The sequence below is a fragment of the Ailuropoda melanoleuca genome, chromosome 6 (assembly GCF_002007445.2).
Source record: "Ailuropoda melanoleuca isolate Jingjing chromosome 6, ASM200744v2, whole genome shotgun sequence".
NCBI classification, from domain to species: Eukaryota; Metazoa; Chordata; class Mammalia; order Carnivora; family Ursidae; genus Ailuropoda; species Ailuropoda melanoleuca.
In genome coordinates, this window is record NC_048223.1 from 104323804 (window position 1) to 104350720 (window position 26917).

Here is a 26917-nt window from a genome sequence, read left to right on the forward strand (position 1 = left end):
ATATGCTTTTGAGTTAGAGACCTGGATTCGAATTTTTCACTTTCACTTTCTTCTTGCGTGATTTTGGCAAGTTGTTTAACCTCTTTAGGTCTCGGTTGAGCCACCTGGAAAGAGAGGATAATACTGTTTTATAAGACTGTTGAATTAAAGGAGGTCATAAAATGTAGAATGTCCCTCACAGTGCCCCAAAATAGCGGGTCTTCAATAAACGGTAATTATTACAGTCAAATGTTACAGGCAGTCGCCATCTCCCACTTCCTACCTTTCTGTCACTCACTTTTGAAAGTTGCTCTTGCTCCTATTCTTTTTCTCCTTCTCTCTCGCCCCTCCTACTACCGTATATTGCCTTCCCAAGCTGTCGTAAAAGGCTCCTCCCCGCCCTCCATGTGGCGAAAACGCAATCACGCTTGACGGCGCGAGGTGGCTCAGCCGCAAGATGGCGGCGCTGGCGGAGGAGCAGACGGAGGTGGCGGTCAAGTTAGAGCCGGAGGTACCGCCGACGCTGATACCTTCGCAGGCGGGGGACGGCGCTGGCGAGGGTGGCGGCGGCACTACCAACAACGGCCCCAACGGCGGCGGCGGGAACGTTGCGGCGGCGTCGTCGTCGGCCGGCGGGGATGGTGGGACCCCCAAACCCTCGGCGGCTGTCTCCGCCGTTGCTCCGGCGGGGGCGGCCCCGGTGCCCGCCGCTGCTCCGGAGGCTGGCGCTCCCCACGACCGACAGACTCTGCTGGCCGTGCTGCAGTTCCTGCGGCAGAGCAACCTCCGCGAGGCCGAAGAGGCGCTGCGCCGTGAGGCCCGGCTGTTGGAGGAGGCAGTGGCGGGCACCGGAGCCCCGGGAGAGGCGGACGGCACCGGTACAGAGGCGGCTAGCGCGCTTCTCAGCCGGGTCACAGCCTCGGCCCCTGGCCCCGCGGCCCCTGACCCTCCGGGCACCGGCGCTTCGGGGGCCGCCGCCGTCTCGGGCTTAGCGACAGGTCCTGCGGCTCCGGGGAAAGGTGAGCCACGGAGTCCCGGGGAGGCAGGGCACGAAAGGGAGCAAGCCGGGAAGGCAGAGGCTGGCAGGCCTGCACCTCTGCGGGCTTGTTTTGAATTTCCTGGGCCCGCCTCTAGGGCCACATGCCCGCCCCTTTCTCTAGTGCGCCGGCTGCGCAGTCAAACCCTCTTCCAAGCTGTCAGTTCCAGTGAGAGGCTGAGGAGAGCTGTTGAGCAGAGGGATGTCTGGGGAGGGTGGACTCGGAGAGGCGGGGACCTTCAGCCTTTTGGTCCCTTTCTTCTTTTTTGGGTTCTTGAGCCTTGGCAGGTCTGCATTAACACTAACAATATTTATACAGTTCTGTACTAGCTTCTTTAAGTAATTACTAAAAATACATTTCCTAATTCTCACAATTCCACTGTGAGCTAGACATTACCTCTATTTTAGAGATGAGAAAACGGACTCGGAAAGGTCAAGGGACTTGCTTTGGACCAAACAGCCAGGGAGTGATGGAACATAGTGTAGCCAGTATTTCGCAAAATATAGGTTACCTATCGGTAGTGTTAAACCTTTTGGGGAATGCAGATTTCTGGGCGTCACTTCAGACTTAAGAGAATCAGATCATGTAGAGGTGGAGTCTAGGAATCTCCATTTTTGAATATAGGCTTCCAAGGGGTATTGATGTATGGCAAAGGTTGAGAATCATTGATTTAGGAATAGGCTTTGGACAGACCTGGGTTCAGACTCTGCCTCTGTTGCTTTTACTTTTGTGATGCTGATTCTTTCTGAGGTTAAGGGTCCCCCCCCTTAAATGGGTTATTGTGAGGCTCATATATCATATATATAAAATGGCAGGTACTGATAAGTTTATGCCTAGCATCTAACACTTAACACTTGAGACCTCCCTCACCAGCCTTTTCCTAGCAACTGTAGTTGCAAAGTCCATGCAGTGAAATTCATAAACAATATGAGGTCTCAAAGGTGTTCCTGAGCTGATAATAAATGTTTATTGAATTAAGTTATCTAGTGCAGAGCCTCTAGCCAAATTAATCTATATTTATGAGACCTAATCTTTGCAGCATTGCCAGAAGTGAAGTATCAGTATGTAGCATTGTATCCCATAAATAGAAATGTGCAAAAATGTAATTGAGAGGAATCTTTTCTGAATGCTGAACTTTGTGAATGAACTATAAGATGGATGAATTATGTTGGTAATTTTTCTGTAATCTCTCATCTCTTCAGAAACTTGACCTATCGTAATTCAGAAACCAGTAAGAAGGAAAAGAGGCCATCAGAGTAACCAAAAGAACTTGAAACATTTGTGCAGTGAAGAGCATAGCAATTATAATTGCAACTTAAAATTTTCCAACAGTCAAACTCTGATTAGACTGACAGGTGTATCATTGTTTGGTATTGCTGTATTACAAATAAATGCTCATGTTTTCTGCCTTGGAATGATGTTTATGAAAATTATTTTAAGCATATAAATTGAGCTATCTTTTGGAAACAAGTAAGGATTGTCCTTCCCACCCTTGAAATGCTTGCATTTTATAAGGAGTGATAGATGTACACATATCCTACAGTATAGGATGTGTTACAGGAAAGTTACAAAATACTTAGGTAGCTCAGAGAGCTGGAAATGTTACTTCAGGGCATGTCTTGGTGGTGGTGGGTGCCATTTACACTGAGCCTTGAGAGAAGATTAATATAGTTGTTTGATTTGCACATATCGTGTTTGATGAAATTTGTCTTTGAGGTAGCTTCAGGAAAAATAGTGAACCTTTTTGTTACTGATCTGAAAATTTTATTTTAAGGTACAGGCAAACTGAAGGAGTTTTGGATAGGTGACTGAAATGAAGTGAAAATCCCATTGAAAGATTGTATGATTGTTTTGGGGAAGAGACTTTGAGAGGAGAGGGACAAACATCAGAGAAACAGTTTACCTCTGGACCTTAGCAAAACAACCTGTGTCACTTGGTATGTATCAGGTCATTTTTTGAAAGTTGTTCTTCATTTTTTAAACAGTTGGAAGTGTAGCTGTAGAAGACCAGCCGGATGTCAGTGCTGTGCTGTCAGCCTACAACCAGCAAGGAGACCCCACAATGTATGAAGAATACTATAGTGGACTGAAACACTTCATTGAATGTTCCTTGGACTGCCATCGGGCAGAGTTATCCCAACTCTTTTATCCTCTGTTTGTACACATGTACTTGGAACTAGTCTACAATCAACATGAGAATGAAGCAAAATCATTTTTTGAGAAGTATGTGAATTTTATATATATTATATATATATATAGCGCATATATATAATGTATATAACCATCTGTAACCACATAAATGTAAGATTGTAACTCAGAAAGTATTTCATGAAGGAGAGGTACCTGATGCTAGGAGAACCTAAAAAGAGGGAGTTTGATCTAGTTGGACAAGTCAGGGAAGGTTCCTGGAGGAAGTGATGCTTGAGGTAAGATCTGAAGATTGGGTAGGAGCTAACCAAATAAAGAGAAGAGGGAAAAGCATGTGTGACACCTCTGGTGGGAGGGATCATGCTAGGTACAGAGATGAAAGAAGGCCAATGTGGCTGGAGCAGAGTATGGGGTCAAAGCTGGGCTGGAGCTGGCAGGTTCTTGGGCCATGTTGAGGGTCTTTGTTTATCCTGAGAGCAGTAGTGTGTTGTATTGGGTAGTATTAGATTTGGCTGAGATTCACTGAAAACTCCAACAATAATGGCATAAATAAAAGTTTAATTTTTGTTTTTATCCTCAGAGCAATAGGAAGTTGTGTTAGGATTAGATTAGACTGAGAGTGACTGAAAACCCAAACAATAGAGGCTTAAATATGATAAAAGTTTATTTCTCTCTCATAAAGGTTAGGCAGTCCAGGACTGGTATGGAGTCTGTGATTACCAGGGACCTAGACTCTCTCCATCTTGATGCTCTTCCATCCTTGTCATGCAGCTTCCTCCGGTGGCACAGATGGCTCTTTGGCTCTGAGCAATCACATCAGTGTTAGAGTCAGCTGGGAGGGCACACATCCTTCTTCGAAGTTGCACACACCTCTTCTTTTTTTTTTTTTTATGTTGTTAGGCAACGGCTACAATTACCTACAGGGGAGGTAGGAAGTGTGGCCTTTGCCTAGGTGTTTATGTGCTCAGCTAATATTCAGGTATTCTGTTGTGGAGGAAGAAAGAAAAAAATGGATGTTTGGGGACAGTGGGGTGTCTCTGCTACAGAAGTCATTGAAGGATTATGTCATTATTAGATTTGCATTTATTTTATTTTATTTTTTTTTTTAAATCTCTTCACCCAGCGTGGGGCTGGAACTCACAACCCTGAGATCAAGAGTTGTATGCTCTACCATCTGAGGAGCCAGGCACCCCGATTTGCATTTTGAAAGGACCTTTATGCAGTCGGGAAAATAAATGGTGTTGGGGGGAAACAGAGTGACTTTAGAGTGACCGGTTTGGGAGGTTATGGTAGTGGTTCCTCAGCTGGGGATAATATTATTCCTGCTTCCCCTGGGCCATTTGAAAATGTGTAGAGGTGTTTTGGTTGTCATAATGACTAGGGTGGGAAAGAGCAGGTGGCTTAGGGATGCCAAATGTTATAATATGTGCCAATAGTCTCACTTAGCAAAGAATTGTTCTGCCCCAAAGTGTTCTGTTGAAGAACACTGGACTAGGGTGCAGTAGTGTTTGTGAAGGTAAGTAGACATATTGGTGAGGCAGTTGGTGATGGATTGGATGTGGAGGTGAAGGAGATGAAGGTATTATTGGTAACCCCTAGATTTCTGGCTCCCCCATCTGGATGGGGGAGTGCCCTTCACTAAGATAGAAAACCCTGGAAGAGGACCTGGTTTGTCAGGTTGTGTAGTAATCCTGACTTCAGATTTGAATATGCCTTTGACTCATTTAAGAGATACCAAGTTGATAGGTGAATGATGTATAAGGCTCTGGAGCTCCAAAGAGATGTAGGGACTGGAGCCGTAAATTGGAGTTGTGTGTAATATTGATGGGTATGGATGAGATTGTCTGGGGTGGGGGTGGGGGTTATGAAATAAGTCAATGAGAGGGCTAGACCTGGATCTTGAGGAACTCCAATATTTGGAGTAGAAGAGATAGAAAAAGAGTAGAAGAGATGGCCAAGTAGAAGAGGTATGCAAGGAGAGGCCAGAGAAGTAGGAAGAAAACCAGGAAGGTATTGAGTTATAGAAGCCAAAGAAAGGAGTGGTTAAAAAGAAATCAGTACTTAACAGTTTGAATGAGAACCTTTTAGTACAAGCAATAGACCCCAAAGCCAGCATTTGTCAGATAACACACTAGTGGTAATACAGGAATAATAGAACTTGGGACACTTAGCTTCTATGCCATTATGTCCATTCATTATTGTATGATGCCTAATAGAAGGTGTATAAAGCAAATGTTCTGTAGCTCAGCATTTTTGAAAAAATTAGCAAAGGCTGATGACGGAACTTCTACTCTAACCTGATTTTTCTTCCAGTATTGTCATCAAAAAACCTCTTTCTCTCCCAGTCTCATGGGATAGCCATCTCCTCACATAGGAAGCTAGAATATCCTGGGGGCCTCTGTTATGGACAGTCTTGTTATGGACAATCTCAGACCTTGCCAAGACACCATGCTCAGATGAGGTTTTGGGCAGTGACTGATCTGAACGCCAAGAGGCTGAGATTTCTAATTTTATTGAACTCTTGGACAGAAACCCTTAGTTCATGTCTTGGTGAATCACAAAAGGGTAACATGGGTAAGAGTTTAGGCATCTATTGGCTGTGTATCAGAGCTAGAGCCCTAATATCTTATGTTTAGTCTTTGTTTTCTAAATGTTTTTGCATTGTTTGCTGCTCTTAGTTAGTGCCAAATATGTGATCTTTAATTTTACTTTATCAGGAAAATTAAGATTTATAGAAACAAAAGTACATGTAAATTTACAAATTGTCACCAAGGCTGAAAGCTTTACTTAATTACCTTTGGTAATGGTGAGTAAATGGAAGTGTTCATTCTTTGGTATCAATATTTGTTTGTCCTTTAGTCATATTATCATACTGATGTTTAATAAATGTCTGGTATTAAAAGTATAAGAAGTCATTGAAAATGGGTTTTATGAGAATGCCATGTATTGATTATTGTTAAGAGGCTGGGTGATAGGGTCATTGAGTTAATTATACTAGTTTCTACTTTTGTATATGTTTGAAACTTTCCATAATAAAGTTTTTAAAAGTGGGTTTTGAGAGAACATAAAATTCAGTAAAGCAGAAATTCTAATTCAAATGTCTACCAGTGGTGGATATCTTTCATTCACTTATGGTATTTACTTCAAATTCTCTTTAATGTTAATGATACATTTCATTAGGGAATTAAATTTTTAAATTTCAGGATGAATTCAGAAACTGAATTGTAATCATTTTGAAATGATTTACTTCTGAAATGAGTTACTTCTGATCCTGTAGCTTAGTCCAGGATTATTCAGACTGCTACGTTGAAAATATTCTGGGATGTTTATAAATATATGGGGGAGAGCAGATCCCTTAATGATTACATTGAAAAATGACTTTTTAAAATCACTGAAACAGGTTCCATGGAGATCAGGAATGTTATTACCAGGATGACCTACGAGTATTATCTAGTCTTACCAAAAAGGAACACATGAAAGGGAATGAGACCATGTTGGATTTTCGAACAAGTAAATTTGTTCTGCGTATTTCCCGTGACTCGTACCAACTCTTGAAGAGGCATCTTCAGGAGAAACAGAACAATCAGATATGGAACATAGTTCAGGAGCACCTCTACATTGACATCTTTGATGGGATGCCGCGTAGTAAGCAGCAGATAGATGCGATGGTGGGAAGTTTGGCAGGAGAGGCTAAACGAGAGGCAAACAAATCAAAGGTATGGGAATAAACCTAAGAACTATATAATGCAGATTATGAAAAACTGTAGCATTTCCATCTACATAATTTACACATTTTTCTTATAGCTAGTTTGGGAATAACTGTACCCTGTATACTAAGTTTCATGTTCTAAGGATGATGTGTAAATTAGTGAGAATTTGGGAATGGTTGCATTTAACAGAACCCTGATTACAGTGGCTGAAACAAATAAGGGATTTTGCGTACATATGATGAATTGCAGAGGAAAGCCCTCTTGCTCTGGCATAAGAGCTCCACAATGCCATCAAGGAGCTTGGCTCCTTCTAGTTTCTCCTCCATCATCTATAGAATGTGGCTTTCTTCTTTGTGCTCACAGGCAGAAGGGGGAGGACAAAAGGCATATCCCTGCTAAATCTCTCTATCAGGAAATCAGTATTTTTTTCCTAAAACCCTACCCAGTATATCTGTGGGTACATCTGTTGGCCAGAATGGCATTATATGGCTATTCCTAGCTGCAAGGGAGTCTGGGAACAGAAGTGATTTAACTGAACATATTGCTGCTCCAACAAAATCAGGGTTCTGTTAGTAAGGAAGAAGGGGAGATTGGCTATTGGGTAGACAAGCACAGAATCTGCTTCCCGGTATAAATTACTGTATTGTAATTGTGATTCATCCTATCAAGATATGAAAATGATGTATCGATGAATGAAATATTAATTTTGAAAATGTTGGCTCTTTTGACTTGTAGGTATTTTTTGGTTTATTAAAAGAGCCAGAAATTGAGGTGCCTTTGGATGATGAAGATGAAGAAGGAGAAAATGAAGAGGGAAAACCTAAAAAGAAGAAGCCTAAAAAGGATAGCATTGGATCCAAAAGCAAAAAACAAGATCCCAATGCTCCACCTCAAAACAGGTGAGGAAAAAATAGAGGAACATGTGTGGAGGTTTAAGATGAACTGTTATTATAGAGAATTCAGTTTTTTAATAGAGTGATTTTCAGTCTGTTTTTCTTTCACAGAATCCCTCTCCCAGAGTTGAAAGATTCAGATAAGTTGGATAAGATAATGAATATGAAAGAAACCACCAAACGAGTACGCCTTGGGCCAGACTGTTTACCCTCCATTTGTTTCTATACATTCCTCAATGCTTACCAGGTTGGTAAGATAATTGTGCAATTTTTGCCTGGAGAGTCTTGTAAAATGGTGACTTACCACTAAAAGAAATTTAGATGTGTTAACTGAGGTGGAGTTCTCTTTTTTTAAACTCTTGATGTAAATATAGCTTAAAGACAGAAGTTAGGAAAGGATAATTGGACGCTGCTTGGAATAGATAGAAGGCAATGTCGAAAAGACCTTTAGCAACTTGCAGGTGCCTCAGTGTTGCTTATGTGTGTCCTTTGGTTTACTGATCAGAATTCTGCTAGCCTTTGAGGAGGAGGAAACTGTAGTTTATCTCTATTGAACTTGGCTTAAGTACTTATATAAGCTTAATACTTTTTATTAAGGATTCTGTATGTCTTTATGGATTGTAATAAGCTGCTTAGGATATATTTACTAAAGTACAAAAATGATTAACATTTTCTTCATATCATGTGCTTTAAATTTGGAGGGCAAAAGGGGTGAATGATGACGTGTTCTCAAATACTTTCCAACAGTGGGTTTCATAGGAGAATGAAATCTTTCCTATGAGAAAAAGAGTTATCCTTATTTAATTTCTAAGATGTAATTTTTTCCCTAAGACCATATTGTGTAGTACAAAGTTTTTATTTTTTTATTGGCAGGGCCTTACTGCAGTGGATGTCACTGATGATTCTAGTTTGATTGCTGGAGGTTTTGCAGATTCAACTGTTAGAGTGTGGTCTGTGACACCTAAAAAGCTTCGTAGTGTTAAACAAGCAGCAGGTAACTGAAATGACCTGTGAGGGTGTGAGCTTGCCCTTAGTTTACACCAATCTGGGTTCCATGGAGAACCATAAGAGATTGTGATCTCAGCAGAATTTCACTTGATTTTACTTTAACTCAAAATGATGACATTCCCAAGTGAAAAGTGCATTGGCATGGCAATCAGGAGCCTGGGGTGCTAGACTGGTTTAACTTTTCTGGGCCTAAGTTTTCTCATCTGTAGAATGAGGAGATTGGGCTAGAAAACTCCATAAGGTTAAACATCTAATTTTATGACCGTTTGCCTGTGAATTTAAAAAATGCCTTTAAAGTAAATAGTGGGAGAATACTTTGTTTTAGCTCTAAAAATAGCTTAAAAAGAACTAGTTTTAGGATTTCACTTCAAAGAAAGTTTCTTGCTAAATGTATTTATTAAACAAGGTAATATATTTTCAAAAAAAATTTAAATATTTCCATAGTTTTCGTTTGTGTCAAACATTATGATATAGTGGGTTACTTTGAGCTTTAATCGTAGTTCTGACACTGAGCAGCTGTGTGCACTCTGGCAAATTGTTACTATCCTGAACCTGTTTCCTATTCCGTACACTGGGATGGTTAGAAGCATCAGCACTGTGGGTGGTATGTGGGAGGACTGTTCAAACGTTAGTTGTTCTCCTGAACCATGATGTGATTGCCTTCAAATATTCTAATGAATGTACTTTTTAAAAAAATGAATGTATTTTTAAAAAATCAATATTTTTGGACCATTTTAGATCTTAGCCTCATAGACAAAGAATCAGATGATGTCTTAGAAAGAATAATGGATGAGAAAACAGCAAGCGAGTTGAAGATTTTGTATGGTCACAGTGGGCCTGTCTATGGAGCCAGCTTCAGTCCGGATAGGTAACATACAATGAAAAATACTTCTGCATTATATTGAGATTATTTATATATAAGTTAACTGCTGGAAACATGTTGGGAAAAATTCTGTTAGAAAAATCTCATGGATGCCTCTTATGCACTATCTTTTAGAATCTTGCCATTTGCTAAATTCATCTTGGGGTACAGGTGTACAAGATAGCAACTTAATATATACCCAAATTTATAGAATCAAGATGCACAGCTTCAGGGTTTGTTGGTTTTAAAAATTAGCTTTAGTTTTTGTGTAACCCTGATAGGGGCTGAATTGGTTCTTTGGGTTCCTGCCTTGGGTTTGTGGCTACTGCTCTATTCCATCATCTCCAAATTCCAAACAGATTCCTGATATTAAAAGCATGTTAGCTGTCAGTTGAAGATTTTGTATAATCAAAAGAACTAAGAGGATACTGAAAAGGGAATTTGAAACCCACAAATAGGTATTTGCTTATTTTTCATGATCTCTAACATTCTGTAGAAATGGGAGGGAATTTTATATTCATAATAACCATTTGTATCTTATTTGGGTAATAGCTTTCAGTCCATCAACATTTTCATCTTTATGAAGTCTTGAGAGTGAAACTTTGATAGGGTTTAGCCAGATGGTACATTTTTACTTGAGGGAAACCTCAAATTTCAGTGAAAACCATGGTAGTTTAAGTGGTTCAGCTTTTGTGTTTATCTGTGAAGAAGGTAAAGTATTACTTACATATCTTTAGTGTTTTTTTGTTTTTGGTTTTTTTGGTCAAAAAGACATTTCCTTTTAAATGCTTATTCAAATCAGAGAGGAAAAGAACATTTCCATTTTAAAGTAAAAAATTGTTGAGTTTTGAGTGATGTATCAGATTTCTTAGCTTTCCTCAATTGACCTTTTTGACCAACTTTTTGTTGGTACCCTTTGGTATAATTTTTTATAAGAAGTATGACTTTTCCAATGTACTTTATTTTTTTTAAAAGATTTTATTTATTGATTTGACAGAGAGAGACAGCCAGTGAGAGAGGGAACACAAGCAGGGGGAGTGGGAGAGGAAGAAGCAGGCTCCTAGTAGGAGCCTGATGTGGGGCTTGATCCCAGAATGCCGGGATCACACCCTGAGCCGAAGGCAGACGCTTAAGGACTGCATCACCCAGGCGCCCCTTTCCAATGTACTTTAAAAAATTATCTGACCTCAGGGCGCCTGGGTGGCTTAGTCGGTTCACATCATGATCATAGGGTCCTGGGATCGATCCCATATTGGGCTCATTGCTCACTGGGGAGCCTGCCTCTCCCCCTGCTTGTATGCTTCCTCTGTCAAGTAAATAGATAAAATCTTAAAAAAAAAAAAAAAAAGAAAAACTAACCTCAAAAAAACAAAAACTAACTAACCTCAGTGATTCATTACATTAACTTAATATTTAGCTTTAGTAGATGTGGTGTTAGAGCTAACATTAGTTTGGTTAGTACTTTTCAACTTTTGTTATCTACTGTGAATTTCATGTATAAAGTAAAATCTGTAGCATCTCAAGTTAGCTATATTTAACATACTCAAATGTACAGAGAAACTGGACAGGTAACTAAGTTATTCTGGGAATGAAATATATTACCTTCTCTTCTCTCAGGAACTACTTGCTTTCCTCTTCAGAAGATGGAACTGTTAGATTGTGGAGTCTTCAAACTTTTACTTGCTTGGTGGGATATAAAGGACACAACTACCCAGTATGGGACACACAGTTTTCTCCATATGGATATTACTTTGTGTCAGGGGGCCACGATCGAGTAGCTCGGTAAGAATATTGTGATCTTATGACTGGCAGAATGGTTTCTTTTTCGGGAATTACAAGCTCCAAACTCATTTTCACTTCTATTATTTGGGATCAACTTTTTGAGAATGTCAGCATTTATAGCTCCTTGTTTGAAAATGAATTTGGGGAGTATTACTATGTCTGCAATTATGTCCATATCAAGAGTCCTTTTTTTCTCCTCAAGCTATTTAACATGCTCCCAGCCCCTCCCACTATGAGCACTGCTAGTGTTTTCTTGTGATCTTCAAAGTTCAGGATGAGGTAAACTAAGGTTAGAAACTAATTTTGTGGTGGCCAAAACTAGTGAAAAATACTTTTCTATGGGTTAGACTAGGAATTGGGGTAGGAAAGGGGGGTGCATACAGAGAACTAGAGAATTAAAAATTTTTTGTACTAGATCAAACTTAGTTTTCCTTAAGAATGTTATTTCATCTCAGTCATTCCATTTTCTTTCCCTCAGGTAGCCAGTGAAGGGGGTACCTATTTGGAGCTAACGTTTCACGTGGGTGTTTCTGTATTTATTTTAGACTTTTGGCAGTTAACTATTACCATTTTTTCCCCTTTCAATGCATTTTTTAAAAGGCTATGGGCTACAGACCACTATCAGCCTTTAAGAATATTTGCTGGGCATCTTGCTGATGTGAATTGTACCAGATTCCATCCAAATTCTAATTATGTTGCTACGGGCTCTGCAGACAGAACTGTGCGGCTCTGGGATGTCCTGAATGGGAACTGTGTAAGAATATTCACTGGACACAAGGTATTTTGTACCTTCAATATCATGGCACACAAGGTTGTTTTTGAGATAAAAAGATTATATGGGGCGCCTGGGTGGCACAGCGGTTGAGCGTCTGCCTTCGGCTCAGGGCGTGATCCCGGTGTTATGGGATCGAGCCCCACGTCGGGCTCCTCCGCTGCGAGCCTGCTTCTTCCTCTCCCACTCCCCCTGCTTGCGTTCCCTCTCTCGCTGGCTGTCTCTATCTCTGTCAAATAAATAAATAAAATCTTTTAAAAAAATATATTATAAAAATTAACCAGGAACACATTTTAAAGAAACTATTCATCCCACTAAGCTTTAAAATTCTAGCTTTTACTTTCTATTTTTAACCCACTTTTGATTCTTTCCCTGGACTTCTTTTCTAGGGACCAATTCATTCCTTGACGTTTTCTCCCAATGGGAGATTCCTGGCTACAGGAGCAACGGATGGCAGAGTACTCCTTTGGGATATTGGACATGGTTTGATGGTTGGAGAATTAAAAGGCCACACTGATACAGTCTGTTCACTTAGGTTCAGTAGAGATGGTGAAATTTTGGCATCAGGTAAATGACTAGAAATGGCTTTGTGATAAAGGGTAAATGGTGTTAAAATGAAACAGTGTTGACTGTTGTTAGGTTTTGCTTCTCTTAGCCATGATTCCAGGGTATCCCCTTACATGTTGACTTCTCAGGTGAAACTGCTTGAAATGGTCCTTTAGAAGGAAGAGCTTATTAATCAAGTTTAGATTTTTTTTTCACCAGAAACATACAGTAAATATATTAAGTATACCTGACAAAATGTCAAGATCTAAATATGGTAGATGCTGCTAAATGGTTTCCTTTGACTTCCCCTTAGGTTCAATGGATAATACAGTCCGGTTGTGGGATGCTGTCAAAGCATTTGAGGATTTAGAGACCGATGACTTTACTACAGCCACTGGGCATATAAATTTACCTGAGAATTCACAGGAGTTATTGTTGGGAACATATATGACCAAATCAACGCCAGTTGTACACCTCCATTTTACTCGAAGAAACTTGGTTCTAGCTGCAGGAGCTTATAGTCCTCAATAAATCATCGGTATTAAAGACCTTTTGGAAGCTACTGTTTGAAAAAGGGAGACTAAAAGCAAATACCTCAGTGATTAATATTTAAGCTACAAAGAATGTTTTGTCTATATGGATCTGGAAGGATGCTGCTTGGAAAATCTGAACAGGACTGTTCCACGTTTCTATAGCAACCACATTTAACTAATTTCCGTTAGTTGAATAAGAGGTATTACGTTTGTGGAGGGGACATTTATGGTGCTTTGGATTGTGTGGAAACTATGCATTTTCTGTTCAAATGCTATTTTAATTTATTATGTTTAGAAAAAAATCAATTGACTTCAATAATTCATCCTGCTTCAAGATTCAAATTGAGTAATATAATATCATCTTGAATTTTAGCTGAAGAATTCTATGAGCATGTATGTTTCTGCTGTAAAAATGTAGTTACTGTATGGCACTCAAGTACCATGTTAAATGATCCACTAACATTTTTGCTTGGCCCATGATTAGTGGAATGTATGTCACTGGGTAGGGTGAACTACAATTTCTTTCTAAGAACTAGATGAAGTACAACCATCCACTGACATCTGATTTTGTACCTGTTGGATTCTGAGTGCACCAAGAACACTCTATAAACCAGGTGAAGAAATTTAGCTTCCATGTTCTACTTCAGCTAAAATAGCTACATACAACCTAGTACACTTGAAGTCAGACAGACATTTCAGTTGCTTACCTCCAGTACTGAGCCTTGCTTTGGGAAACTAAAAAGATTTAGACCAAGTCACTGCCAGTTTTTTGCCTTCGTTGCATTTTGTACAGTTTTTATATTTTTGATATCTTGTAAATAAAGACAACCAGCTTTTCCAGGTTCATAATTTATTGTACAAATTGAGTATCACATGATGAGTTGACATCAGCTTCTCCAGGCATGGGAACTTAACAGATGAGGTACAGGTTAAAATCCTATAAACAAAGCAAAAAAATAGTTTAAACACAATTGTGTTCAACTCTACTTTTAAGACATTCAGTAATTACTAGTATAGGACTATCCACGAACCCCCTGAAATTGAATGCAAATTCATCAGATTCTCAGAGTCAGTAACGACCCCCAAATGAAGGTGTTTCTCAGATTGATAGAGTTTAACCTAACACTTCACCTTTAACAAAAGAGCTGCCAACAATTCAGTATAATCCTGAATGTATGCTACTGGAAAAGTCTAGTATACAAAGTAACATTTTAAACAGCAGTAAACACAGCAGAGATAAAATTTCTCCATTTTTATAATGGGGATACTACCACTCTCCCCAAAGCTGGGAGGTACCTAATACAGGAAACTGGGCAAAAACTACCTGTTTGTCAGGAATAAGTCATGGACCACTGCATTCTGGGGTATGTAGGCTTAGTTAATAGTTTTGAGATTGGAAAAGCTTTTAAGAGCAGAGGAAAAATTTTCTGTGGAGAGCTACAGTAGATAAAGATCTGGGTTTTGGATTTTCTGCACATCATCTACCACCAAAACAAATATTTATTCACGTAAGCATGGGCAAATGGAGGTTGTGGTGTGCCATAAGAAGAAAATGAAATCTATGTGAATTTAAGGAAAATATAAAATTGCATATATAAAAATTTGAAACTAGCAAAAAATAAGCTATATTTGCAATGTTTTTAAAAGTTTGGTTAATAATTATTACATAAAGGGCTTATGTAAGAGAAATAAGGTGTTCACAAAGAGAAAGACTCAGTTGTTAGAGGAGAAAAACATAAAGGGAATGTTAAGAAAAATACAAACGGTAAGCAAATGGAAAAAAATGCATAACTTCATCAAAAAGAGACATTTTCACTCATCAAATGAGCAAAGATCAGGAACTGATTATTCAACATTGGCTAGGGCAAAAGAGACACCTTCTTAAAACTGGGTGCCCCATAACCCTTGGGGATAGCACTTAAGCCTAAAACAATCATAGACAACACATCATGCTCAAAGTGTTCAATGCAATGTTATTTATATTTAACAAATCCTAATAGGAAACATAAAAATCATATATCCATAAATACTCATACATTCAAATAATAGAGAAAATATTTGTTATAAGACAGTATTACAGACATGACTCATAGCCACTAGAAACCAAATAAAAAATATAAAAAAAGAGCCATAACAAAATGTTAACAAAAATTGTCAGGGTAACGGGATATGAACAATATTTTCCTCTCATATGTAACTTTGCACAAAGACAATTTACTTCTATAGTGAGGGGAAAAAGCCCTAACAACAAAATGGCTGTTATAAACTTAAATGTCAATTCCTTACCGTTTATGTTGCTTTCACAGCTGGTGTTTTTTTAGACCTTAACTTGAAGTATAAGATCATTAAAGCAATGCCTCCATATGTGGCCAGTACACACTGAAAAAGAAAGGAGAAAGTAAACAAGAGCTTTTGCCACTTATATTATTCTAAAACGTAACTGCTTAAATGTATCATTAATACTTACATTCATTCTACCTGTGAGAGTATAAGAGTTGAAATATTTTTTTATACCCGTGAACTGGAATTGGGCATCAGTTTCTGGACCTGCCATGATTTCAATCTTAAAAAAAAAAAAAAAAAAAAAAAAAAAAAAAGAAAGCAACAATAAATTGGTTTGGATGTAATTTAAAAGAAAATTAAGTTTTGTTTTGTTTTTGTTTCAAAGATTTTATTTTTTTAAGTAATCTCTACACCCAACATGGGGCTTGAACTCACAACCCGGAGATCAAGAGTCACATGCTCCACCAACTGAGCCAGCCAGACACCCCTTGTGTTGTGTTTTGTTTTTTTTCCCCCTAAGTTTAAAAACCTGAAAAATCATTGCACGTAAGTATTATGAGGTTTTTTGTTTGTTTGTTTTTTACATCTTGCCCAAGAAAGAAGTAGCAGAGATGGTGGAAAAAGCCTTGTTGATAAGAGAAAATTTCAGAAGGAAGATTTTACCTTGGTCGCTACTGCATAACATTCCAACATATACATCAAATCACTTAGCACAGTAAGAGAATACAGTAGTCTCTAAGCCCCCCTTTAATCCAATATTGCTTGATATTTTCGATCCTGGCTCTCGCTATAGCATGTTACACTGTGCGTGGACTATCAGTTTTACGAGCAGTTGAAAGTTGGTGCTGGTGATATATTTCAAAGTTTCTAAGGGTAACCACCAACTAAATAGCTCAACTTGCAACCCCTTTCACAATTTTTCTTATAAAATAACTTAGGACCTCCAAGGGAAGGAAGAGAAGATATCATTTACTAAATGGAGTTGATACATACTACCATTTAAAAATAATTAGCATTATTTTAACCAAAGGGATGCACATCAGTGTATAAGAACTGGAAGATTATTTCCACAATTTAAAGAATTAATAAGAGCATGCTGGTTCAAGTTCTTAAAGATGGACAGCCTACCAAAAGCCACTATCAAAGTCTGTCAAGTAGTTACAGAGACAGGATATCCACTGTCTGGGCTGCAGTGTGCTCAGCACCTAACCCCCACCCCCAGGATACATACTAGCTATTGGAGGTAGTGAGAAAGCTGGAATCCTCACAGCAAAATAGATAAAAGTTCTAAATATAAATAGTAAAACCAAGAATCCTGGGAAAAAACATGGACCAAAATGTTAATTACCTTAGGAAAGGTTAAATATAAAGGACAAAAACTAAAAGGGAAAACAAAAGTGATCAAAGGAATTTAAATGAGACCCAAATAGTCAAACAGACTATCAGACTGGGAAAAATAAACACTAAGAATGTGGGGAAATAAGCATTTCCTCTGTTGCCTGAGTATAAACTGGTACAACTTTTCCTAAAGTGCAATTTTGCAATACCTATCAAATTATAAAATTAGTATACCCTTTTATGTAGCTGGTTCATTTGTTCCCCAGGAATTTACCCTTCCTTATAGAGCTATCACAAAGTGGAAACATGTTATATGGTTCAGGAATAGTGACTGAAATACTATTTATGAAATAAACTGGAAAAACTAAAAGTCCATCTACATACAGCAGACTGATAAAATGATGGTTTCCATTTGAGGAAATACAACGTGCATAGATCCTTATGCACTGACATGGAGAAATGTCCCTATGTGGTGATAAAGAGAAAAAAATTCTATTTCTGGACCTTATATTACAGAGCACATAAATGGTTCTCAAAGTCTGGTTCCTTTTTTTTTTTTTAAACATTTTATTTATTTATTTGACAGAGAGAGACAGCCAGCAAGAGAGGGAACACAAGCAGGGGGAGTGGGAGAGGAAGAAGCAGGCTCCCAGAGGAGGAGCCTGATGTGGGGCTCGATCCCAGGACTCCTTGATCACGCCCTGAGCCGAAGGCAGACGCCCAACGACTGAGCCATCCAGGCACCCCTCAAAGTCTGGTTCCTAGACCAGCAGCAACAGCATCACTGGAAACTTGCTGGAAATGCAAATTCTCAGGCCCAACCTCAGGCCTATTCAATCAAAAGCTCTGGGGCCCAGTAATCTGTTTTAATATGGCCTCTAGGCATTTCTGATGTAAGCTAAAGTTTGAAAGACACTGCAGTAAAAGAAAACCAAATTCTGTTAGTAATTATATAGAAAAGAACTCTGGGAAAATATGCAGCAAGCTTTCTGGAGTTATAAGTACCTATATTTTACACACGCATATATTTGTTAAAATAAAAAATAACAAAGGCACATTGAAAGGTCACCAGAACAACACTTGAAAATTCGTATGTATGACCGCCTATCTACCACGACCGACGCCACGCCGAGTCGATTGGCAACATAGACGAGCCGGTCGAGGTCCGGTCGAGATTGGTAGGCAGTGGCAGTGACTCAGCTGGCTCTTGATGAAATGGAAGAGGGAGAGATCTGTGAGGAAGTCGTTGCTATGGAAACTGGCACTCTCCTATTTACCATTCAAAGGCCTTCAGAGGCATTCACGTGCACAGAATTGGCAATGAAAATCTGGACAAATGACCTTAATTCTGAACAGTTTCAAGGTTCTTGGAACAATGAAGGAAATTCAAACTTCCTCGGGCCTCCTCGGGGCGTGGCCTTTCCAGCCCAAGTAGGAAAATTTGCATTATCTTTATAATGTAGCTTTTATGTTAACAGTTTCATTTTACTAGACTTACTAAAGGCATACTTTCCCTACCATTCATCTTTATGATACACTTTTGGATTCTTACGGTATTAAGTGGGTTTCTAGGAAAATCCTTACATAAAACAGGAGCTTAACATAGTCAAATTATTAACTGATAACCCCACTACCTTGTGTGTAAAAAAAATTTTTAGGAGGATGTGGTGTCCTTATGAAATAATATTAAAGTGCTTTAAACTTCTCTCTACACAATATGGGAGGAAGGCTGTGATATTCCACAGAGGACTAATTCTGACTGCAGGGAAGGGCATGGTACAGGAACTGAAATTTAGTCTGGGTCTCCAAGACTCTTGTGAAGGTGAGATGGAGGCAGGAATGGGGAGTAAAATGTTGCTGGTTAAATAAACAATGGGAGAAAAGCCTACAAGCACTGGGGTCTGCACCTTTCAGCAAACTGCAGGTTACTTTTGGACAAAGATCAGAAGCCCCTGTGCTAGAGCACCCTCCGCGGAATAACTCAAACTGAAATCTTATTCCCTTTTGAATCATAAAAAACTTAGACATAACAAGGAAAAAATTACCTAACACTAGTAATTGCACTAATGGTTAAATGGTAGCCCGTGGGGAAGTCTAAGCACCGGGTCTTGCTCTTGTTTCTAATTAACCGGCCCACTGCTATTAAACATTAAGCCTTCCACGTCTTTCTTCACCTATGAAGTGGGAATTTCAGAAAAGGCCCGAAGTGACCAATTGTCCTCGCTACTTTCTCAGTTTCTTGAAACTGCTCTTTTCTGTCTGACTGGACATCTACCTGGAATGGTGAGATCACGAGGTAAAAGGAGACAAAGTCGAGCGCTACGCGGGTACCAGAAGCAGCCTCTTACACCTCAAGGAGTATACAGCTCTCTGTTCCGGCTATCTCTTAGGAAAGGCCTTCCCACTGATCAGACACAGACTGAAATCTAACCCGCTTACCGCGGGCCTGGGCCACACACACTCTCGCTTTGACAACGGCTGCGGCGCAGCTAAAGGCGGCCTTTGCTGGCCAGCTCCCTAAGCACAGCGCAGTGGAAATAAACTACTGTGGGCGTACAGAGGAAAAGAGGTTAATTTGGCGAGAAGCCCGAGTTCCATTCAATATTCTGTCGCTGGGTGACCTTGGGAGACTCCCTTCGCGGCGGGCCTCTTTTTTTCTCTACTGTAAAATACGATCTTAGGGCCTTTGGGAACTATGGGAGCCTCTGGGACCTCCTATCCGCCTCGCCCCGAGGCTTCCCAGCCCAGTCCAACCCCTCGCGCCCTGGCTCTCGTTATCTCTAATTCCTTTTCCATTCTCCACTGTCCTCGCACCCCAAAGCGAAGACCTAGCGGTGTTCCTGGACCAGGAACGATGGGATTTTAATGCCAGCCCTGCAGAGCGGAGGCGCGAGGCCTAAACCCAGGTTCGCGTCCACACACCCACCTTGCAAAACGCACCAGTTCCGCTGGTTGTGTCCTTCAACTTACGCAGACAGCCCGCAGCCGGCCGGAAGAAGCCGCCTCCCCCGCACGCGCTCAACGGGCCATCGCGATTCAGCCTTCAGCGTCGATTGGCTACGGCTCGAAGTCCCGCCCTTCCGCTTCCTGTTTCTAAATCTCCTCCCCCCCGACCAGTAGGACCCAGCATGGTAACGGAAATAGGGTGTTGGGCCCGCCCACGCTTCCGGAATAGCATCGTTGGTTTGCGGGTGTGCTGCTCTCCTCGTGTGTGACTCCAGTGGTACGGGCTCTGAAGTAGAGAGGTGCTGGCGTCGCGGGGCTGGTGAGTGAGGACAAAGGCGAGAAGGGAAGAAACTTCGTGGCTTCCATGTCTGTCCCAGGGCTAGGTCCTCTGGGTCCCTGCCATGCACCTACAGTGCTGGGTGAGTGGCTCGGCCACCCCCGACCAGAACAGAAGCTGGCCTCTGTAGCATCAGACTCTGTCCCTGGGAAGTTGCTTATGTCCCTTCTTTGCCTCTGGATTGCCTCTTTGAAGCTTCAGTTTCCCCTTGTCTGAAATGACATTAAGGGTCAAATTTCCTGCAAACTAGACTTCTCTGTTCTTTCCTATTTCTAGGAAGCATGCACCCACTTATTCCTGATTCCAGATCCAAGGCTTCCACTGGTCTTCACCTTTTGTACAGTCTCAGCCCTTTGTAGATCCTTATTCCAAGTGGCTCTCAGAACCAATCTCTACTATCTTCCGTTCTTAGACTTAGTTCTCATTGGCATGGTTTCTCTGCTGTACTGCATTTGACTTCTCTGTTTACTTTCCTTCAGTTCTGTCTGTCCGGTTTATAGCCTGCAGTATATTTTTCTTGATTGCTATTCCATTTTTTCCCTTACTTAAGGCTCTGACTTGTCAAAGTAAACATTAAACTACTCATATCTAGTTCAAAAACTTTCACAAAAAAGCCCCCCTGTCTTCTACAATTTAACTCTGATAATTGTTTTTTTTCTCCCTGTGTTCTAGTTAAACAAAGAGAGGAAACAGCAACTTCTTGGACAGTATTTTGAGAAATTGCTGGTGATTATTGAAATATTTTGCTTTAACTGTTTCTGTGCCTTTCCTCACATTCCTTTTGCTTTTCCTTTTCCACCTGTCAAAATCTTTTTCATCTTTTAACAGCTCAAAGACATCTTCTTTAGGAAGCTTGTCTTCTTTACTGAAGGCTCATCACTTCTTATTTCTTTGTTTATAGTTTGATTTGTATTTTATTTACTTTTTTAAAGTTTATTTTTTTTAGTAATCTCTATACCCAACGTGGGGCTTGAACTTAACGACCCTGAGATCAAGAGGTGCATGCTCTTCCGACTTAGCCAGCTATATGCCCCAATTTGTATTTTAAGTTATTTGCATAATTGTTTTATTTTCTTAAAATTGTGCATGTTCTTTTTATTTTTATTTTTGTAACTAAAAACGTTTTTTTTTTTTTTTTTTTTTTAAAATTTTTTTTTTTTTTTTNTTGACAGAGATAGAGACAGTCAGTGAGAGAGGGGACACAAGCAGGGGGAGTGGGAGAGGAAGAAGCAGGCTCCCAGCAGAGGAGCCTGACGTGGGGCTCGATCCCGTAACGCCGGGATCACGCCCTGAGCCGAAGGCAGACGCTTAACCGCTGTGCCACCCAGGCGCCCCTAAAAACGTTTTTTTTAAGTAGGCTCCATGCCCAGCGTGGAACCCAACATGGGGCTTGAACTCATGACCCTGAGGTCAAGACCTGAGCCAGGAGCAGGAATCAGATGCTTAACTGACTGAACCACCCAGCCGCTCCTAAATTGTGCATGTTCTTTGAAGATAGGGACTTATATATTCATTTGTGTATCTTGACTTAACTATAGTTACTCTACCATATTTACTAAATTGAATCTATAATTTCTTTTCCTGGAGGAAAATGTGTGGACTTGTGGTTTTGAAGCAGAGATCTTTGGAAAGATGAATTATGGGTTATCTGGGGCCTAACATCAAACCATCTGTTTCTTAGTCCTGAATGTTGTCTAGCACATTGGTGATAGAAGGGTCTATCTCTTGCCCACTGATTACAGCCTTTAGGAGATCTGATACTAAAGCTACAGCTTACTGATACTCTTTGCATTTTTTTTAGGAGACTCAAACACAGCAACCATGGAAGAAAGCTTCCCCCGAGGGGGTACGAGAAAGACCCACAAATCAAAGAAAGCTTTGCAGCAGTCAGTTGAACAAGACAACTTATTTGATGTAAGTGGTGTGCTTGTTTGATAAGACTCACAGAACATTTTCTAGTATCCTTGTGAAGAATAAACCTTGTTTGAGAATGTGGTATTTTCCATATTTGTTTCTTTTTAAAGTCTACTTTTGTAAGTTGAACTTGTTAGAGAGTCCATACTACCATGAGGCTATATTTTTAGAAGCATGGCATTTAGTACTTGAGTTTGCAGTGCTGTTATTCCTTATTCTTAGGAACTTTGTGCCATGTTGGTTAAGGCTGGAGAGAAAAGTTATGGAATAAGTCATGAAAGGTACAACATGGGGAATATAGGCAGTGGTATTGTAATGGTATCGTATGGTGACAGGTAGTAGCTACACCTGTGGTGAGCATAGTATAATGTGTGGAGTTGTCAAATCACTATGTTGTACACCTGAAACTAATGTAACATTGTGTGTTAACCGTACTTCATTTAATTAAAAATAAAGGATGGAGAGAAAGCAGTTGGTGATTGGTTTTTAAATGGGATCCTTGCCATGTATAATGGTCAGAATTTGCATTGAAATTCACCATCTTCACCTATAGTAAGCTCCAAATGCTAGAGGGTAAGGAACTAACATTTGATTGTATGACCTTATGTGTATTTCCAACTGCAATAGAGAACATCATTCCATGATGAGGAACTGAGACTGAGAGAGGTTGCATGTTTTAATTGAAACCACACAGCTTGTTATGGTGGAGTTGGGAGTTTAACTCAGGTCTCCGCGTCTCTACCTTCCTTTTTTTTTTTTTTTTTTTAAAGATTTTTTTTATTTNTTCGACAGAGATAGAGGCAGCCAGCGAGAGAGGGAACACAAGTAGGGGGAGTGGGAGAGGAAGAAGCAGGCTCATAGCGAAAGAGCCTGATGTGGGGCTCGATCCCACAACGCCGGGATCACGCCCTGAGCCGAAGGCAGACGCTTAACCGCTGTGCCACCCAGGCGCCCCTCTACCTTCCATTTTTATACACTGTTCTAAATTGCTTCTCATACTGGAGACCCCAGTGTCCATCCCAGTTAAGGGAAGAAGAACACAGGAGCAAAGGGCTTTTGAGAATATGAAGAGGGCTCCCACCTTGGGCAAAGGGAGCGTTGGTGACAGAATGGGAAAGATGGGATTGGAGCAGGAATTATAGGAACACTGGGAGTGGGGTGCAGTGGAGGAGTAACAAAGCAAGGTGACAGGTGACCTGAAGTTGAAGGGAAAGCCCAGGATTGTTTCTCTTCATTCTTCTGGATCTTTTATCCCCCCCCTGTAGATTTCTACTGAAGAGGAATCCACCAAAAGGAAAAAGAGCCAGAAAGGGTCAGCAAAAACAAAAAAGTTGAAAATCGAGAAGAGAGAAAGCAGCAAGTCTATAAGAGAGAAGTTTGAAATCCTTAGTATTGAGGTTTGTTGCAGTTTGATTTTGTTCTAAACAAACTATCTCGGTTGCTTAAGTTTGTATATGTTCTTCCCTCTTTCTTTTTTCCTTCATTCCTTTTGTATATATGTGTGTGTGTGTGTCCGTCCTTGTAGAGATTATGCAGTTTGTGCTCAGATTTGAGCATTCTCACCTTTGATTATTAACCAATGCCTGGGACCATGTGTTGTTTTTCTTTTTAGCTGCTGAGTCCCTCATTGTTCTTGTGTCTTCATGAAACTTGTGTTTTAGTGGATTCATAGGTTAGAACTGGCAATAACTTTAAACCTTTCTGCTTCTACTCTTTCGTTTCATAGTTACGGAAATTCTCTTGGAGAAGCAAAGCAGTTTTTTAATGTTCTTTATTTTTTTAGATTATAACTTGGATATTTATTGTAAAGAAGGAAAAGAAAAAAGCCAAATCATTTCATAAGGAAATGATTCAGATTCAGCATGCAGAAGTATTTTGTTTGTCTTATGTGATACTTAGAAAAATAATTATTTAACTTGGTGCCAACATTAGAAAAAATTTCACATAAATATGGGATTTCTGGCTTCTTGTAAAAATGAGGGTGCTGACAGCACAAACACATTCCCTCCTGTTCGTAGTCACATGGAGCTGAATGGTAGTTTTGCCCTTTAGGCCTGGCGTGGACACCCCAGACTGCCATTGTCTCCACTGGCCGGCTTCCTTCACTTTGTTGCCTGCCAAGCATTTGAGTTTGGGTTGTGTGGAGGAAAGCGAAAGACCGAAGTGTCCTTCAGTATTGTAGTGCTGTTTTACAGTGCTCGGTTACCTATTTGATATGTATACGGACATAATACACATGCATATCTCCTGTAGCTTTTATATGTCAGAGTTGGGACTAGAAGCCGGACCCCCTACCATCCTCAGTCATTGTTCTTTTCCCTATTGTGCACATTTCACTTTTCTCTTCTAGTCCCTGTGTGAGGGGATGCGGATTTTGGGTTGTGTGAAGGAGGTCAATGAAATAGAACTGGTGATTAGTCTCCCCAATGGACTTCGGGGCTTTGTGCAAGTGACTGAAATCTGTGATGCGTATACCAAAAAGCTGAATGAGCAGGTGGCTCAAGAAGAGCCTCTGAAGGTAAGGGAAACCCGAATGTGCTCTGTAACTGGAACTGAGGGGTGTGCAAGTAGATGTAAAATTACAGCTTTGCGAAATGCTAAAAGTCAAGGCACAAGGTGTCATGAGAGTTTATAATTGGGTTTTTTTTTTTTCTTTTTTAAATAAGAGGATTTTGACTTAGTCCAAGGACCCTAGAAGACTTCCCTGAGGAAGGGATGCTTGAGTTGAGATTTGAAAGAGGAGTGTGTACCGGGTAAAGAAGGAAGGGAGTTCAGGCAGAAGGAGCACAACATGGAACAGAGAGAAGGCTAGTGTGGCTAGAGCAGAGAGAGCAAGGGAGAGTGGTGTGGGATGGGGCAGGAGAGCTGGGTGGAGGCTAGACCATGTTAAAGATTGGTTTTTAATTCTAGAACCAATGGGAAGCCCTTGAAGTGTTCTTATTGGGGTGAGTGACATGTAGATAGCAAAGAGAATAGATGGAAGAGGCATGTAGTTGCCTAGAGACCAGTTAGGGGGTTACTGTAGTAACCCAGCTCTGAGATTGACGACAGGCTATGTTTAGGGTTTACCTACTGAGGCGGTAAAGTCAATGCCCACTGATGGATTTGATAGGGGGATGAGTCCTAACCTTCTGTTGTGTGTGACTTGATGGTCAGCCTTGCCATCCTGAGACAGAAACCCTGAGAGAGGACCTGGATTGGAAGAGATGATCATGATTTTATTTTTTGCTGTGTTGAATTTGAGGAATGGTTGAGACATCCAGTAGACAGGTGATTCCAGAGCTCAGAGTAGTCTGGGCTAGAAACTATAGTACATGTGTGAGAGCTGCTTTGCATAGGTGGTAATAGAAGCTAAGAAGAGGGAAGCTAAGAATGTACCTAGAAGGGGTGAAAAGAGAAGAGACTGAAAAATGGACCCTCGAGTGAATACTGACCCTGGAGAAAGACTGACCCTTGAGTATTTTTTAAAAGATTTTATTTATTTATTTATGTATGTATTTATTTATTTAAGAGAGAGAACCCGTGTGCATGCACATATGTGTGCAGGGTCGGGGGGGGCAGAGGGAGAGGGAGGGAATCTCAAGCAGACTCCCTGCTGAGCACAGAGCCCATGCAGGGCTCAATCCCACAACCCTGAGATCACGACCGGTGCTGAAATCAAGAGTCAGATGCTCAGCCGACTGAGCCATGCAGGCGCCCCGACCAGTGTTAAATGCTTTCTAGAGGTCACATAAAAGAAGGCTGTGAAGCGGGTTATTGGATTTAGTGACATGAAGATCACTGGTGATTTTATTGGGAGATAAAGTTGTGGGCGAAGGGTGGACCACAGTTATAGCGAGATGAAGGGCGAGCAGGAGGTGAATAAATGGAGACAGTGAATACAGACGACTCTTGACAAGTCATTTACATCTACCTATTCTGTGGAGATATCGGAGGCCTTATGCTGGAATCAAAGACTGCCTTGGCCACAGATCCCTCTTCCTTTGGCAAGGGGTTACTCTCTTCGTCCACTGTTTGGGTTCTTTGGGGTCTGAAGATGAGAAACCACTGAGCGAGGAGGGTTGGGCAGTGGTATGTTGGTTCAGGAGAGGAGTATGTATCACATCTTTCTCATCTGTATTATGCAGGACCTGGTCAGCTTGCCTGAACTCTTCTCACCTGGGATGCTGGTGAGATGTGTGGTGAGCAGTGTGGGCATCACAGAGAGGGGCAAAAAGAGTGTCAAGTTATCTCTGAACCCCAAAAATGTCAACGAAGTGCTAAGTGCTGAGGCCCTGAAGCCTGGCATGGTACGTATGGGGTCAGGGAAGAGGAGCAGACAATGTGCCTTTTTCCTGCCCTGCCTTCTAGGGAGTATCTAGACCACCTTTTACTTTTAGCTTAACTATTGCACACAGGGGTGGGTCTTTTCCTGGGGGGCAGGTCTCCAGGTGCTTGGGTAGCTAATGGAAATTGAAGGCTTGAGCCTAATCACATTACCTTGGAGGGGTGAAAGGGAAGGTGCACTGGTGGCCAATAAGAAAAAAAAAAATGCCTCCAAGTAGGCTTAGCCGGGGTGAAGAGTTCCTCAAAGTGTCTTACTTACCAAGACTTGTTCTTTACAGATTAAGTCATTTTCAGAGGCTATCTGGCATCTGTGGGGAATGCGTGAAGGCTGCTCTCTGAGAGCAAGAGACAGGCTAGATAGGGCAATTAGTCTGTCAGCTGTACTGATGGAGAGCTCACTGCTGAGTCTCTCAGTCCTGTGGAGATTCAGGAGAAATTAGTGCTAGTTCCGAGTCTCAACATCCAATAGGTATAGAACACACTCATATACACTACACTCATCT

General features: G+C 40.8%; 3 protein-coding genes across 6 annotated transcripts in view; 2 read left to right on the top strand and 1 right to left on the bottom strand.

Moving 5' to 3' along the window:
* Positions 1–419: 419 nt before the first annotated feature.
* On the top strand, positions 420–15029 carry TAF5 (TATA-box binding protein associated factor 5). Its single transcript, XM_002913897.4, has 11 exons — positions 420–998; positions 3002–3239; positions 6565–6880; positions 7610–7773; positions 7879–8014; positions 8641–8761; positions 9514–9643; positions 11255–11419; positions 12020–12197; positions 12581–12758; positions 13051–15029. Exons 1-11 carry the CDS (start codon positions 437–439, stop codon positions 13266–13268), a joined length of 2406 nt encoding a protein of 801 aa, XP_002913943.2. The 5' UTR covers positions 420–436; the 3' UTR covers positions 13269–15029.
* On the bottom strand, positions 14104–19962 carry ATP5MD (ATP synthase membrane subunit DAPIT). The gene is made up of 4 exons (XM_002913898.4): positions 19818–19962; positions 15738–15833; positions 15557–15649; positions 14104–14207 (listed from the first exon to the last, which is right to left on the bottom strand). The coding sequence occupies exons 2-3, from the start codon at positions 15822–15824 to the stop codon at positions 15560–15562; spliced, it is 177 nt and encodes a 58-aa protein (XP_002913944.1). The 5' UTR covers positions 15825–15833; positions 19818–19962; the 3' UTR covers positions 14104–14207; positions 15557–15559.
* Positions 19963–20026: 64 nt separating this feature from the next.
* PDCD11 (programmed cell death 11) overlaps positions 20027–26917 on the top strand; it is a 41056-nt gene continuing 34165 nt past the window's right edge. Inside the window, exons 1-6 of one of the 4 annotated variants that reach the window (XM_019809461.2) lie at positions 20052–20156; positions 20847–20900; positions 21976–22088; positions 23354–23485; positions 24439–24606; positions 26216–26377. In XM_019809461.2, the coding sequence (XP_019665020.1) occupies positions 21996–22088; positions 23354–23485; positions 24439–24606; positions 26216–26377 (555 nt within the window). In that variant the 5' untranslated portion in view covers positions 20052–20156; positions 20847–20900; positions 21976–21995. Of the gene's footprint in view, positions 20257–20846; positions 20901–21975; positions 22089–23353; positions 23486–24438; positions 24607–26215; positions 26378–26917 lie in introns of all 4 variants that reach the window. The other 3 variants (XM_034663211.1, XM_011236348.3, XM_019809467.2) reach the window with 3 other exon arrangements.